At 46.8% G+C, this 16,630-nt stretch overlaps 1 protein-coding gene across 1 annotated transcript in view; it reads right to left on the reverse strand.

The window, feature by feature from the left end:
- Positions 1–217: 217 nt before the first annotated feature.
- marchf9 (membrane-associated ring finger (C3HC4) 9) overlaps positions 218–16,630 on the reverse strand; it is a 31,691-nt gene continuing 15,278 nt past the window's right edge. The window contains exons 2-4 of the mRNA XM_028798652.2: positions 4,882–5,037; positions 4,605–4,797; positions 218–790 (exon numbers count right to left, since the gene is read on the reverse strand). Of these exons, the coding sequence (XP_028654485.1) occupies positions 459–790; positions 4,605–4,797; positions 4,882–5,037 (681 nt within the window). The 3' untranslated portion in view covers positions 218–458. The remainder of the gene's footprint in view (positions 791–4,604; positions 4,798–4,881; positions 5,038–16,630) is intronic.

The following is a 16,630-nucleotide window of genomic DNA, read 5'->3' on the forward strand; positions in this document are numbered from 1 at the left end:
GAATTTCCAGCCGGAGGAGGTGATGTGCTTATTATTTCCCAGGCCAGTCGGGTTCCTATACCACTTTTACACAGCAGCAGTAGCAGCAGCCCTGGTGCCCTGAGCTTTTTAATATAGCGCCCCACAATCCCGAGCCAACCCCAACACCTTTTCTCAGCCACATTTTCTTACGCTGGCCTTGTCTAAAATGAGGACTCAGTATCCACACATTTTGATTTTTTTCCCCAAAACCAAGAAGAGAAGATCGCCAGGCAGAGAGGAAGAGGAGGACATACCCGTGCCCATCAGCTGTCGCTGGGTCTGCCATGGTCCACTCCTCAACTCAAGACACCTTCCCCTTGCCTCTGCTTTTGGATGCTTTATTTAAAAAATAAACCAAAGAGCAATACTCTAGAAGGCGGCTCGGAGGCGTGGGGCCCGCTCCCCACCGAGTCCAGTCCCTGCTGCTGGCTCAGTCCTCATACCGTCGTCACCCGCATGACCACCTCGCGGTTGGAGCTGCCGCTCAGCCGGTGCTCGCTGGGCCGCAGGTGGCTCAGGATGTGCAGGATCGTGTAGCCACAGTGGTGGTTGAGAATAGTCCTAACACGCTGTCCTCGTCGGCCGCTCCTGTCGTTGGCCGAGGGGTGTCCGCTCCGTGAACCGCGACCCCCAGCTGCCTTATTAGAGCCACTCAGGGCCTCCCCCAGGTCCTTGGCCTTTTCATAGTTCAGTACCTTCCACTGCTGGTTGACTGCCTGCCAGCGTTTAAAAATCCGGTAGACTGAGGAGCCTTCGTGGATGATGAGACCTGAGGTGGACAAGAGAAGAGTGAGGAGGTCAGCGAGGAGCTTCGCAATGGTGGCCACCAGCTAGCTGTGTGTGGCACATTAAGCCTGAGCCCACCAGAGTTCTAGATGACTTCAGGGCCATCTGGCTACCCCTGTGTGACCACATCTCCCCTGACCCCATTAAAGTCCAGTAAGTGAAGCTTGAATCCAGATGACCACCATCCCTCCTCCTCCTCCTTGACCCAATTTCAGCACCCCACCCCTTGACATTACCTGCCTCACACATTTATAGAATGACTGTGCTTGACCTTATGACGCTGTGCTGGACTACAGGTGACCTCAGCATGTCCAGTCTGAGCCCATCAGAGCTCAGCAGGCCAGGTTCTTTCTGTTGACCTCAGCCCATTCTCCTTGACCAAAGCACACTTCGGCAGGTCTTATCAAGCTCTCTCCTACACTTCATTTCCACCTTAGCTTCACATGGCACAGGAGCATCACACTTGACCCCAGCTGACTTCAGTACACCTTATTTGACCCTTGGCGATTTCACCACTTGACCTCGGTTAACCACAGCACACCTTATCTAACTTTAATCCATCACTTCGCACATGACCCCAGTTGACCTCAGCACATCCACTTTGACTTCAGCCCACATCACCTGACCCACCTGACCTCAACACACCTTATTTGATCCTACCTATTTTATCAAGTCTCACCTGACCGAAATTGACCTCATCACACCCTATTTGGCCCTATCATCACTTCTTGGTTGACCTTCGTTGGCCTCTGCAAACACCCATCTTGACCTCAGCATACCTTATCTGACCCTACCCGACTTCATCACTTCCCACCTGACCCCAGTTGACCTCAGCACACCCACTTTGACTTCAGTCCATCTTGTCTGATCCTACCTGACCTCATCCTATCCCACTTGACCTCAACACACATTATTTGACCCTAACTGGCTTCATCACTTCCTGTTTGACCTCAATTGGCCTCAACACACCTTGTCTGACCTTATCTGACCTCCTCCTATCCCACCTTACCTCATCACACCTTATCTGATCCTAACTGACCTCATCACTTCCTGTTTAACCTGATCTCAGCAGACCATATTTGACCCTACGTGATTTCATCAGTTCTCACCTGATACCAATTAACATCATTATAGCCTATTTGACCCTACCTGAATTCATCTCTTCCTGTTTAACCACAGTTGGACTCTGCAAACCCACCTTGACCTCATCACACCCTATTTGACCCCACATCACTTCCTGTTTAACCTCAATTGGCCTCAGCACACCTTATCTGACCTTACCTGACCAAACTGGTTCTGACTTGGCCTCATCTCATCTCACTTTATCTGACCCTACCCGACATCATCACTTCCCACCTGCCCCCAGTTGGCCTCTGCACACCCACCTTGACCTCATCACACCCTATTTGGACCTATCATCACTTCCTGGTTGACCTTTGTTGGCCTCTGCAAACACCCATCTTGACCTCAGCATACCTTATCTGATCCTACCTGACCACATCATTTCCCACCTGGCCTCATCTCATCTTACCTGAGCCTACCCAACTTCATCACTTCCCGCCTTGACCTCAGCACACCCACTTTGACTTTAGTACACATCACCTGATCTCAACACATCTTATTTGATCCTATATACAGTATTTCATCAATTCTCACCTGACCCCTATTTGACCCTACATCACTTCCTGTTTGACCTCAGCACACCTTATCTGACCTTACCTGACCACATGGGTTCTGACTTGACCTCATCTCATCTCACTTTATCTTACCCTACCCGACATCATCACTTCCCACCTACCCCCAGGTGACCTCAGAACACCCACATTGACTTCAGCCCATCTTGTGTGACCCTACCTGACCTCCTCCTGTCCCACTTGACCTCATCATACCTTATCTGACCTAACCTGACCAAATTGATTCTAACTTGACCTCATCTCACTTTTTCTGATCGTACCCGACATCATCACTTCCCACCTACCCTCAGTTGGTCTCTGCACACCAATCTTGACCTCATCACACCCTATTTGGCCCTATCATCACTTCCTGGTTGACCTTCATTGTACTCTGCAAACACCTATCTTGACCTCAGCATACCTTATCTGACCCTACCTGACTTTATCACTTCCTACCTGACCCCAGTTGACCTCAGCACGCCTTATCTGACCTTACCTGACCTCCTTCTATCCTACTTGACCTCATCTCATCTTACCTGAGCCTACCCGACTTCATCACTTCCTGCCTTGACCTCAGCACACCCACTTTGACTTCAGTACACATCACCTGAACTCATCACATGTCACCTGACCTCAACACACCTTATTTGATCCTATATACAGTATTTCATCAATTCTCACCTGAACCCTATTTGACCCTACATCACTTCCTGTTTGACCTCAGCACACCTTATCTGACCTTACCTGACCACATGGGTTCTGACTTGACCTCATCTCATCTCATGCTGACCCTACCCAACATCATCACTTCCCACCTGCCCCCAGGTGACCTCAGAACACCCACATTGACTTCAGCCCATCTTGTGTGACCCTACCTGACCTCTTCCTATCCTACTTGACCTCATCACTTTCTGTTTAACCACATCCACCCTGATCTCAGCAGATCATATTTGACCCTACCTGATTTCATCAGTTCTCACCTGATCCCAGTTAACCTCATTATAGCCTAATTGACCCTACCTGAATTCATCTCTTCTTGTTTAACCCCAGTTGGACTCTGCAAACCCACCTTGACCTCATCACACCCTATTTGACCTCACATCACTTCCTGTTTAACCTCAATTGGCATCAGCACACCTTATCTGATCTTACCTGACCAAATTGGTTCTGACTTAGCCTCATCTCATCTCACTTTATCTGACCCTACCCAACTTTATCACTTCCCACGTGACCCCAGTTGACCTCAGCACACCCGCATTGACTTCAGCACACCATATTTGACCCTACCTGACCTCATCACTTCCTGTTTAACCTCAGTAGGCTTCTGCACTGTGCACTCACCTTGACCTCAGCACACCTTATCTGACCCTACACAACTATAGCACTTCAAACCTGACCCCAGTTGACTTAAGCACATCCGCCTTGATCTTAGAAGACCTTACCCGACTCTGGTTCCATCAATTCTCACCAGACAACAATTAACCTCATCATAGCCTATTTGACCCTACCGGACTTCATCTCTTCCTGTTTAACCTCAGTGGGCCTCTACACACCCACCTTGACCTCAGCACACCTTATCTGACCCTACATGACCTTAGAACACCTTACTTGAACCTACCTGACTTCATCGCTTCTTTTGAGACCCCTGTTGACCTCACATGGCCATCTTCACCTCACCCTTCCTGACGTCATCACTTCTCACCTAACACCAGCTGATCTCGGTTCTCCTTATCTGATCTTACCTGAGCTCATCACTTCCCACTTGACCTCAGCACTCCTTATGTGACACTGCCTGACCTCAGCACATCTGCTTTGACCTCATCACACTTCTCTGACCCTGCCCAACTTCATCACTTCCCACCAGACCCCAGTTAACCTTGGTCCACCCTCCTCCCTACCATTTACCTGCACTCAGCACATTCTACTTGACCCTCCCACCTTGACCAGGTGTGATTGATTCAAGTTGACCTTGTGTCCTCCTACTTGAGCCCACCTGACCTTTGGTTTGCGCCCAAATTTGCTTTTGGAATCCTCGCTCAATGAGAATATCAATGTTGCCCCCTAGGTGTCCATTCAAGCTGGCTCTGTGTTTAGCAGGCCCAGCAGAGTGCGGGTGGTGCTCACCTATACAGACAATGTCCATGAAGCCATACATTCCATAGCAGATCTGAAAGAGCAGGTCCTGGCGCTGCCACTTTGCCGACGGGCTCAGTGAGGACCAGATGAGCCAGGAGATGCTAGCAATGAGAAACAGGGAACCCAGGATTATTGCGGCGATTTGCACCTTCTCAATCACCGTCAAGGAGATGGCCTGCCACTGAAACACAGAAGAGGAGACAACTGAGAGGCTGGAGTGGCAGTGGTGTGGAGGAGTGGAGGTGGGTGCTGGTGGGCCACATACCTGAAGGGGGTTCTTGGTGCTGATGGCCAGGACCTGGTACTTGAAGTAGCAGAGCTCACAGCTCCAGGAGCCCCTCTCACTTATCCACCGGATCAGGCAGGGCTGGTGTGTGCAGCGAACAGAACCGTCACATCGGCATGGGCTCAGGAGCTCCCCCTGCAGGACAGATAGAGTTCTTGTGTTATACTGCACCGTTTAGCAGACAAACCGACAACAGAAAGCCAGGATGCTTCACATTGCTCGGAATCCCACCCACCACACCCATTAAACGTCTTATTGTCCCATATGGTGATTCAGCCCCACTTCAATAGATGGCCACTTCTACCATCTCACATACAGGAGTACTTTTGGGGCAATGGACAGGAGCTCAGCCTGACTGAGACAGATGGCACTTTCAAGCACCACCATATTTGCCCAACCACACTGAGTACCTTTGTGGGCACACTAAAGCGGAAGGAGTTCAGGGTCCACCATAAACTTAGTGTCCACTCTGACTAGCTTCTTCATGCTGGAGATCACATTTGGGGCAGAGAAGAGGTTGGGTGGTTGTTGTCAGGACGACATCTTGGTAAGTCAGCAGGCTAAATAATTGAAGTTGGTCACAGCCCATCAAGGTCACTCACTGCCTGGCACGTCTGGTGTTCTGGTTGCCCACTGGAGGAGCTGAAATAATCTCTAGGAGTACAAAGGAGGAGGAATATGTGGGCCGTGGCAGAAAGGGACATCCAGGGCAACATGAAACCAAAGCTTTGGCACGATTTGTGACATCCAAGAGTCTGACCCTACCTGATTTTATCACTTTCCACTTGACCTCTGTTGATCTTAGCAGGCATCATCTGATACAAACCGATTTCACCACTTCCCACCTGACCCCAGTTGCGCCCGGCACACACACCTTGACCTTAGCCCACATTTTATCTGACCCTACCTGGTTTAATCAATTCTCACCTGACCCCAGTTGACCTCACACGCTATTTGACCCTACATCACTTCATCGCTTCCTGTTTGACCCCAGTTCACCTCTGCCCACCCACCTTGACCTCGCACACCCTATCTGACCCTACATGACCTTAGCACACCTTACCTAAACCTACCTGCCTTCATTACTTCTTTTGAGACCCCCTCCCCCCGTTGACCTCACATGCCCATCTTCACCTCACCCGACGCCAGCTGACCTCGGCTCTGCTTACCTGACCATACCTGAGCTCATCACTTCCCACTTGACCTCAGCACACCTTATCTGACCCTGCCCAACGTCATCATTTCCCACCAGACGCCAGTTAACCTCAGCCCACCCCACCCCATTTTACCTGCACTCAGCACAATCTACTTGACCCTCCCACCTTGACCAGGTATGATTGATCCAAGTGTGCCACCATCCTGACATGGGACAACAATTGATCAGTGTTTTATATAGTGCCATTAACAGCACGAGTTACAGTCACAAGTCGATATAAAGCACCATCAGAACATGTCCAGATCTACCTTGGCAGATTCTCATTTTTTAAATTTTCATTGTTATAATTGGTCTTTTTTAAAATGTATAATGTGCTACAATCTTCGACTCTAAAGTGGCATTGGCAGATGTAAGCGTGACGAAGGATGCATTGGCGCCCCCTGCAGGCCGATTTCCGCCTATTTTCCTTCAGAATAGGCTCCGCCTCTCCAGAGCCCTGGCCAGACCAAAGTGGGATGGAGGAAAATGGATGGAGGGTTAGATTATTGAGTATTAAGACACTTTGGTTAAATGATTGGTTTCTAGAACGACATAGAAATCATGTCAGGCACCTCCGAACGAGAAAACCCCCTCATGTGATAGACCATCGGACTCGTCTTGATGTCTGGTTATGCAAGATGTGGCCCTCAAGACCCGAAAACCCGTCATTTTCAGGCCATTTTTGGACCGCGTTTTTTTTATGCAGGAGATCACACTCTTATGATAAAAGGTTAACCATTAGGCGTCTGCAGCAAAAATGGTCAGAAGAATTTGAAGTTGAGCAGGCCCAAATTAACGGACCCCCTAATGGGAGAGGAGGGGTTAAAGTTACTCCTTTTCACAAACCATCGCAAAAAACATGAAATCGTTAATCTCAGCATATGGAGGGTCTTTTAATGTTGTTTCAAGGTTGCTGATTCTGAATGGGATCATATTTTTGATATCTGATTCTTCACCGGTGGTCCTCCTGCCCTCCCAGGAGGTCAAAAATGACAAATTCGAAACCTAAGCACGTGCGGTATCGTTTCAGACTATTTCAAGGTCAGTGATATGAATATGAGGTTACTTTTGATTTTTGATCCTTTAATAGCCCTCTAAGGACCTCCATCAGAGGGTGACAAATGACAAATTACAATCGAGAACATTGATATTGAAGCAAATATTTAATGCAACTCTTCTTGTTCATTATGTACTTCTTCCTTCATCCATCCATTATCCAACCCGCTATATCCTAACTACAGGTTCATGGGGGTCTGCTGGTGCCAATCTCAGCCAACACAGGGCGCAAGGCAGGAAACAAACCCCAGGCAGGGCGCCAGCCCACCGCAGTGCACACACGCACCCACCTGCATGTCTTTGGACTGTGGGAGGAAACCGGAGTATCCGGAGGAATCCCACTCAGACACAGGGAGAACATACAAACTCCATGCAGGGAGGATCCGGGAAGCGAACCCAGGTCTCCTAACTGTGAGGCAGCAGCACTACCCACTGCGCCCGTACTTCTACCTGATGAAGTAAATCATAACATTTCTTATAAACACCCCAAATTTGGGCAGCTGATTCTAATTAAAAACTTTGTGACGCTCCAGCCTCACTGGGACGCTAACACAGTGTAGTGCAGACAAATACTGGACAGCAAGATTCTCAATAAGCATTACATATGAACCAACCACCACCATACCAACCATTTTCCAACCCGCTGAATCCGAACACAGGGTCACGGGGGTCTGCTGGAGTCAATCCCAGCCAACACAGGGCACAAGGCAGGAACCAAATCCCGGGCAGGGTGCCAACCCACCGCAGGACACACACAAACACACCCACACACCAAGCACACACTAGGGCCAATTTAGAATCGCCAATCCACCTAACCTGCATGTCTTTGGACTGTGGGAGGAAACCGGAGCGCCCGGAGGAAACCCACACAGACACGGGGAGAACATGCAAACTCCACGCAGGGAGGACCCGGGAAGTGAACCCGGGTCCCCAGATCTCCCAACTGCGAGGCAGCAGCGCTACCCACTGCGCCACCGTGCCGCCCACAATGAGAAATATGTCACCGAGTTTACAACGAGAGTAAAAACAAAATACTTAACAAGGTTTTTGGACGTACCAGCAGGTTGTATCTTTTGTTTTGTTTTCAGATGTTCAGCTATTTGTTTCAGGTACGAGCCTCGCGCGCGCGCCCGCCAGCCAGCCATCCATCCATCTCCTAACTCAGGGTCACGGGGGTCTGCTGGAGCCAATCCCAGCCAACACAGGGCACAAGGCAGGAAACAAAGCCCGGGCGGGTGCCAGCCCACCGCAGCGCGCACACACACACACATACTGGGGACAATTTAAGTTCACCAATGTACCTAACCTGCATGTCTTTGGACAGTGGGAGGAAACCGGAGTATCTGGAAGAAACCCACGCAGACACGGGTCATATGCCACATTTATCGGCTGGTGTTTTAAAGGTGGCGCTGAAGCTAAACGCAGTCGCGGGTGCCTGGGAAAGGCGAAAGACAGCTATAGGGGGAGTCCACTTTCGATTATTATTGTAAGGGTACTGTAACGTTTCCGTTTGTGTCTTAGTAACCTCGAGGTTAAATATTAAACTGTACTTTTTGTTATTTAGTGTTTAATTATGTGTATTTTACTGTTGGATGCTTTGTTTTTGGCTCGAGGTGTATGATTCCCCCCGCAAGCCTGAAATGGTATCTCTTCATGTTTAGGCAAGCTGACCAGGGGATTTGAGAAGCCTTGAGAAGTACAGTTGTGGCCGCAAGAGGGGGAACGATCGTTCGGAGAGATTTGAGAAGAAGGGTTAGCCTGTGAGGCGGCACGGTGGCGCAGTGGTAGCGCTGCTGCCTCGCAGTTAGGAGAGATGGGATCGCCTCCCGGGTCCTCCCTGCGTGGAATTTGCATGTTCTCCCCTCGTCTGCGTGAGCATAACCTCCCACAGTCCAAAGACATGCAGGTTAGGTGGATTGGCGATTCTAAATTGGCCCTAGTGTGTGTTTGTGTGTGTCCTGCGGTGGGTTGGCACCCTGCCCAGGATTGGTTCCCTGCCCTGTGTAGGCTGGGAGTTGCATTTATGACACGGGCTGAGTCCAGTGGCTGATGATACCCTTACATGAACTAATAGTGACTGCGTTAACATCAGGGTAAGAACCTCTGTGTTTGACATATTCTATATTTCTTTTTTGCATTTTCATAATTGGATTTGTTTTGTTACTGGATTATATATTGGTTTTGTGCAACCATTTACAATCAGCAAGTGTGTGTTTTTTTTTTCTCTATCGTGGAATAACAAACTTACCTTTTTTGAACATCTGCCTCTCTTATTACCCATAACCCCTACCCACACCCACCCCCAGTCCAGGTCGGTCGAGAAACTTCTAGCAGGCCATCTGCTTTAGTAGACGGCTTGTGACAAACTTTTAATTAATTTGGCTGACAGTTTTATCGAAAGAGATCTAAGCCACTTGGGATGCATTTGCTTTTTTTAATGCTTTTCGTAACCAACTGTAATCTGCCTTTCTCTGCGCCGTGTAAATGACCGTCAAGTCACAGGTACGTCGGTCAAAACAGAAACTTTTATTTTAGATAGATAGATAGATAGATAGATAGATAGATAGATAGATAGATAGATAGATAGATAGATAGATGTAAGGCACTATATAATAGATCTGTGGTGTGTGTGGTGCCCTGCCCAGGATTTGTTGGTGCCTTGCGCCCTGTGTTGGCTGGGATTGCCTCCAGCAGACCCCCGTGACCCTGTGTTAGGATATAGCGGGTTGGACAATGACTGACTGACTATATAATAGATAGATAGATAGATAGATAGATAGATAGATAGATAGATAGATAGATAGATAGATAGATAGATAGATAGATAGATACTTTATTAATCCCAAGGATAAATTCACAAATTTTCCTCTCCATTAAACTTTGCAAAACAAAAGGAAAAAAAAGGAACAGCGCTTCACATAAGCGGCTTGTCCCCTATGCCCCCACAGCGTCCACCGCGCTTTTCCCCTTTTTATTTACACAATAACTTTATAGGCGGAGTGGTGGCTCTGAGGCTAAGGATCTGCGCTGGTATCCCGAAGGTTGCCGGTTTGAATCCCCATCACTGCCAAAAAGGCCACTGCTCTGCTGGGCCCTTGAGCAAAGCCCTTAACCTGTAATTGCTCCAGGGGTGCTGTACAAACTCTGACCCCAAGGGGTACGTGAAAGCTACCAAATTCCTAATACAAGAAATTGTATAAGGCGAAATAAAGAACAAAAAAATAAATAAACACATTGTGCATATAAAACTATTTACAAAAAAAAATTACTCACATTTTCCAGAGAGAACTAGTTACAATACACATAGCTTTATACAAAAAAAAATCCTAACTTTATAATAACATATTATTAACAAATATATATATATATCATACCTTTCCAAAAAATAGAAAAAAGGAACAGGACGTCACATAAGCGGCGTGCCCTCTATGCCTATTAAATAATAAGTTAAATCAATTACAAATGATTTTAAACAAATCATTAATAAAATTAAATGAAATATAAAAATCAGGAAAAGCTTAGGGAGAACTGAACCCACAACTAGTGATGTGTAGTTCGTGAACGAGCCGGCTCTAAGAGCCGATTCTTTGTAGCGAACGAGAACAGCTGTCACTCCTGCTCCGCTCTGCTTAGAATCTATGCAGGTAGGGGCGGGACTTTATTTTGATGGGCGCACCATCCCGCCAATCATATTCAAAGATAGACTAGGATCAGACCATTATGTGAAAGAAGGAACGGGGGCAGACGCTCCGAAGACAGCGAGTGTAGTGGTACAGGCCAGATTATCGCGAGCCGGATTTAAATACAAGCGCGTCGGCCCGTCCAAGATGAGGCATCTGGTATTTCTGAATGCCAACCTGCTCTACAGACATTGATCTAAAGTTTCATAATCATAATGTTAAGACTTTGGCCTTTATTTATTTGATTTGTTTGCTGTGGTTGCTGTGTTCAGTTGTTCATTTAAAGGTTTGATTAAAATGTTAAACAATACAAAATGTGTATTTTCTGTAACGAAAAAAAAAGCATAAAACAAGGCTTTTATGAAAACTGAATAAAAAACTGCAAACCAACACACAAAACATTCATAATTGCTATGGGTAACCAGACGTGTCCTCTTTTTTAGATAGATAGATAGATAGATAGATAGATAGATAGATAGATAGATAGATAGATAGATAGATAGATAGATACTTTATTAATCCCACATGGTTTCCTCCAGGCTTTCCAAAAATTCGTGAAAATATCCATCCATCCATCCATTTTCCAACCCGCTGAATCCGAACACAGGGTCACGGGGGTCTGCTGGAGCCAATCCCAGCCAACACAGGGCACAAGGCAGGGAACCAATCCTGGGCAGGGTGCCAACCCACCGCAGGACACACACACAAACACACCCACACACCAAGCACACACTAGGGCCAATTTAGAAAATATCCTCCTTTCAAAGAATCACGAACAGAGTTGACCGTTTTTGACTAATTACATATGATATATACCGAGAATGAGCAGCCTTCGGCCATTCTCCATTCATCCGCGTGACGTGTGCACGTTTTTCTTCGCTATACCAGGGCACAACGCCAACGTCGAACGAGCGTTCTCGCTCATCACCTCTCAGTGGACAAAGGAGAGAAACGGGCTCTCAATCCAGTCCGTCTGGGGAATAATCCTGCCAAAGTACAACTTCAAGAACACATCGTGTCAAGAATTCATCCATCCATCCATCCATTTTCCAACCCGCTGAATCCGAACACAGGGTCACGGGGGTCTGCTGGAGCCAATCCCAGCCAACACAGGGCACAAGGCAGGAAACAATCCTGGGCAGGGTGCCAACCCACCGCAGGTGTCAAGAATTCTACACCTGCATTGCTGGAAACAACGACCTCTTGCGGAAAGCTGGATAATCTGAGAAGTATGACATGACATAGGCGTAAACGTACTTTTTTTTTTTTCTAAAGACATTGTTTAGTTTATGCTTATTATCTAATGATAATATTCGAGTTTCAGTTTTTTAGGTTGCTCACTAAATTGTAACCACTATATGTCACGTATGGTAACCGTGGAGTTGGAAAATATATTTGGTAATTTTTTTCCTCCTTTTTGACTGTCGGTGTCCTCCTTTATAGCCGAACCCATCTGGTCACCTCCCACCCTTCTGAAAGCTCCGAGTGATACTAAATGAAGAGCCATTTGCAAGAGCCTAAGGGAGCCGAGCCAAAAGAGTCGTGGCGATACTCCATCTGGACCCACTGCTTTGCTGGCACGAAGTCTCCTCAGCTCTCTGCTTACCTGGGCTGCTGTAATTTGGGGGGGGGGGGGGGGGGGGGTTGTACTCTCTCCTATGCTGGTATCAGCAGAAGGATGGGTGGAGGGTGCAGTTCTCTGAAGTGAGAGTGGGTTTAGGGTGGTCAAACCTGTTACAGAAGTTGTTCATCTGGTTTGCTCTCTCCACATCTCTCTCAATGGTGGCACCCCACTTCGAGCTGCAGCCAGTGATGATCTTCATCCCCATCCCACACTTCCTTCAAGCTGTTATTCTGCTCCAGCTTTCTCCTGTACTGCTCCTTCGCCACCCTGAGCTGGACTCAGAGTTCCTTCTGCACGCGCTTGAGCTCATGTTTGCACATTTGACTCACATGCACCTTGTTATATATGATGTGTCTTTATGGTATGTGTCGTGGATTCTTCATTGTCCTGTGTTTTACAGTGCATCCGGAAAGTGTTTCCAGCACATCACATTCTCCACATTTTGTTATGTTACAGCCTTATTCCAAAATGGATTAAATTCATTTTTTTCCTCAGAATTCTACACACAACACCCCATAATGACAACATGAAAAAAGTTTACTTGAGGTTTTTGTAAATTTATTAAAAATAAAAACATTGAGAAAGCACATGTCCATAAGTATTCACAGCCTTTGTCATGAAGCTCCAAATTGAGCTCAGGTGCATCCTGTTTCCCCTGATCCTCCTTGAGATGTTTCTGCAGCTTCATTGGAGTCCACCTGTGGTAAATTCAGTTGACTGGACCTGATTTGGAAAGGCACACACCTGTCTATAGAAGGTCCCACAGTTGACAGTTCATGTCAGAGCACAAACCAAGCATGAAGTCAAAGGAATTGTCTGTAGACCTCTGAGACAGGATTGTCTTGAGGCACAAATCTGGGGAAGGTTACAGAAAAATTTCTGCTGCTTTGAAGGGTCCCAATGAGCACAGTGGCCTCCATCATCTGTAAGTGGAAGAAGTTCGAAACCACCAGGACTCTTCCTAGAGCTGGCCGGCCATCTAAACTGAGCGATCAGGGGAGAAGGGCCTTAGTCAGGGAGGTGACCAAGAACCCCGATGGTCACTCTGTCAGAGCTCCAGAGGTCCTCTGTGGAGAGAGGAGAACCTTCCAGAAGGACAACCATCTCTGCAGCAATCCACCAATCAGGCCCTGTATGGTAGAGTGGCCAGACGGAAGCCACTCCTTAGTAAAAGGCACATGGCAGCCCACCTGGAGTTTACCAAAAGGCACCTGAAGGACTCTCAGACCATGAGAAAGAAAATTCTCTGGTCTGATGAGACAAAGATTGAACTCTTTGGTGTGAATGCCAGGCGTCATGTTTGGAGGAAACCAGGCACCGCTCATCACCAGGCCAATACCATCCCTACAGTGAAGCATGGTGGTGGCAGCATCATGCTGTGGGGATTGGGAATCAGTGGCAGGGACTGGGAGACTAGTCAGGATAAAGGGAAAGATGACTGCAGCAATGTACACAGACATCCTGGATGAAAACCTGCTCCAGAGCGCTCTTGACCTCAGACTGGGGCGACGGTTCATCTTTCAGCAGGACAACGACCCTAAGCACACAGCCAAGATATCAAAGGAGTGGCTTCAGGACAACTCTGTGAATGTCCTTGAGTGGCCCAGCCAGAGCCCAGACTTGAATCTGATTGAACATCTCTGGAGAGATCTTAAAATGGCTGTGCACCGACGCTTCCCATCCAACCTGATGGAGCTTGAGAGGTGCTGCAAAGAGGAATGGGCGAAACTGGCCAAGGATAGGTGTGCCAAGCTTGTGCATCATATTCAAAAAGACTTGAGGCTGGAATTGCTGCCAAAGGGGCATCGACAAAGTATTGAGCAAAGGCTGTGAATACTTATGGACATGGGATTTCTCAGTTTTTTTATTTTTAATAAATTTACAAAAATCTCAAGTAAACTTTTTTCATGTTATCATTATGGGGTGTTGTGTGTAGAATTCTGAGGAAAAAAATGAATTTAATCCATTTTGGAATAAGGCTGTAACATAACAAAATGTGGCAAAAGTGATGTGCTGGGAATACTTTCCGGATGCACTGTATGTGGCACTGTGGTCCTGGAGGAACGTTGTTTCGTTTCACTGTATGCTGTACTACTGTACAGTATATGGATGAAATGACAATAAATACTCTTGACTTGACCTTTGCAATAAGACGCTTTGTGAAATGTCATTCCTGCTGGTCCACTGTAAGAGGTATCATTGGACATTTGAAGTGCTTAGGAGCATCAGCAACTCAACCACGAAGCGGAAGACCACCTAAAGTCACACGACTGCTAAGGTGAAGGATGCATAAAAGTCGCCAGCGCTCTGCTGATTCCATAGCTGAGGAGTCCCTGACTTCCACTGGCACTAACTGTGCGGCGGGAGCTTCATAGAGTTGGTTTACATGCCCAAGCAGCTGCATGCCAGCCTCACCAAACGTCGGATGGCGTGGTGGAAACATATTCTATGGAGTGGTGAGTCAGGCAGTCAGATGGGCGATTCTGGGGATGAACGTTACCCGCCTGACCGCATTGTGCCAACTGTGAAGTTTGGTGGAGGAGGGATGATAGTGGGGGTCTCTTTATCAGGGTTTGGGCTTCCAGTGAAGGGCAATCTTAATGCTTCTGCATACCAAGACATTCTGGACAACGCCATGCTGCCAACCTGGGTATGGGGGATGAGGTCACAATAAAAAAGGGCTTTGATTTCTTTGTTTGGAGCTGGTAGGTAATTGGTGATGGAGGAAGGACACCCAGAGTAGTGGACAGTGAGCAGGGGAGACAGGGGGGTACTACCGTCTAGTTAGGCCCTGGAGTTTGGCAGAGGGCTTCTTATTTACTGTTCTGGCTGTACTTTATTGTTGCCCTGTTTCACTTATTAAGACTTTATTATTCAATTCTTTGTTTTGTATTCTCCTTTTGGACTCCTGGATTGGTATTTGGGGTTGTGAGACCCCCCCCACCTCCTCTTAAAGGCACTACACTGGTTACCGGTGTCATTTAGAATTGACTTTAAAATCCTGCTGATAGTTTATAAAGCCTTCAATAATCTGCTCCATCTTATACTGTATATTGGAATGTCTGACACTTTACATTCCAAATCGTAACCTTAGATCCTCAAATGAGGGTCTGCTTAGAATTCCAAGAGCGAAACTTAAAAGAAGTGGTGAGGCGGGCGGCCTTCTGCTGTTATGCACCTAAAATCTGGAATAGCCTGCCAGTAGGAATTCGCCAGGCTAATACAGTGGAGCACTTTAAAAAACTACTGAAAACACATTACTGTAACATGGCTTTCTCATAACTTCATTTTAGTTTAATCCTGATGCTCTGCATATTCAATTAATTATAATAACTATTCATGGTGGCTCTAGAATCCGTACTAACCCCCTACTCTCTCTTCTGTTCTTTTTCTGGTTTTCTGTGGTGGCAACCTGCGCCTCCACCACCTGATCAAAGCACCGTGATGTTCCTACATTGATGGATTAAAAGACAGAAGTCTACATGACCATCATCATCAAGTCCTTCCATGAGAACCATGAATACAAAGAGGACTGACTGAGATCATTGATGTTAGGTAGAATTCCTAGAGGGCGCTGGGTGGTCTCGTAGCCCCCTGCAGATTTTATTTTTTCTCCAGCCGTCTGGAGTTTTTTTTGTTTTTTCTGTCCTCCCCGGCCATCGAACCTCACTCTTATTCTATGTTAATTAGTGTTCCCTTATTTTAATTCTGATTTATTTTGTCTTTTTTCTCTTTCTTCATCATGTAAAGCACTTTGAGCTACATTGTTTGTATGAAAATGTGCTATATACATAAATGTTGTTGTTGTAAATTGTCCCTAGTGTGTGGGTGTGTGCCCTGTGGTGTGTGTGGCGCCCTGTCCAGGATTTGTTCCTGCCTTGAACCCTGTGTTAGGATATAGTGGGTTGGAAAATGGATGGATGGATGGATAATAACTGACTGACTATATAATAGATAGATAGATAGATAGATAGATAGATAGATAGATAGATAGATAGATAGATAGATAGATAGATAGATAGATAGATAGATAGATAGATAGACAGGCACTATATAATAGATAGATAGATAGATAGATAGATAGATAGATAGATAGATAGATAGATAGATAGATAGATAGATAGATAGATAGATAGATAGATGGATGAAAGGCACTATATAATAGATCTGCGG

The sequence above is a fragment of the Erpetoichthys calabaricus genome, chromosome 3 (genome assembly GCF_900747795.2).
Source record: "Erpetoichthys calabaricus chromosome 3, fErpCal1.3, whole genome shotgun sequence".
Classification (NCBI taxonomy): Eukaryota; Metazoa; Chordata; class Cladistia; order Polypteriformes; family Polypteridae; genus Erpetoichthys; species Erpetoichthys calabaricus.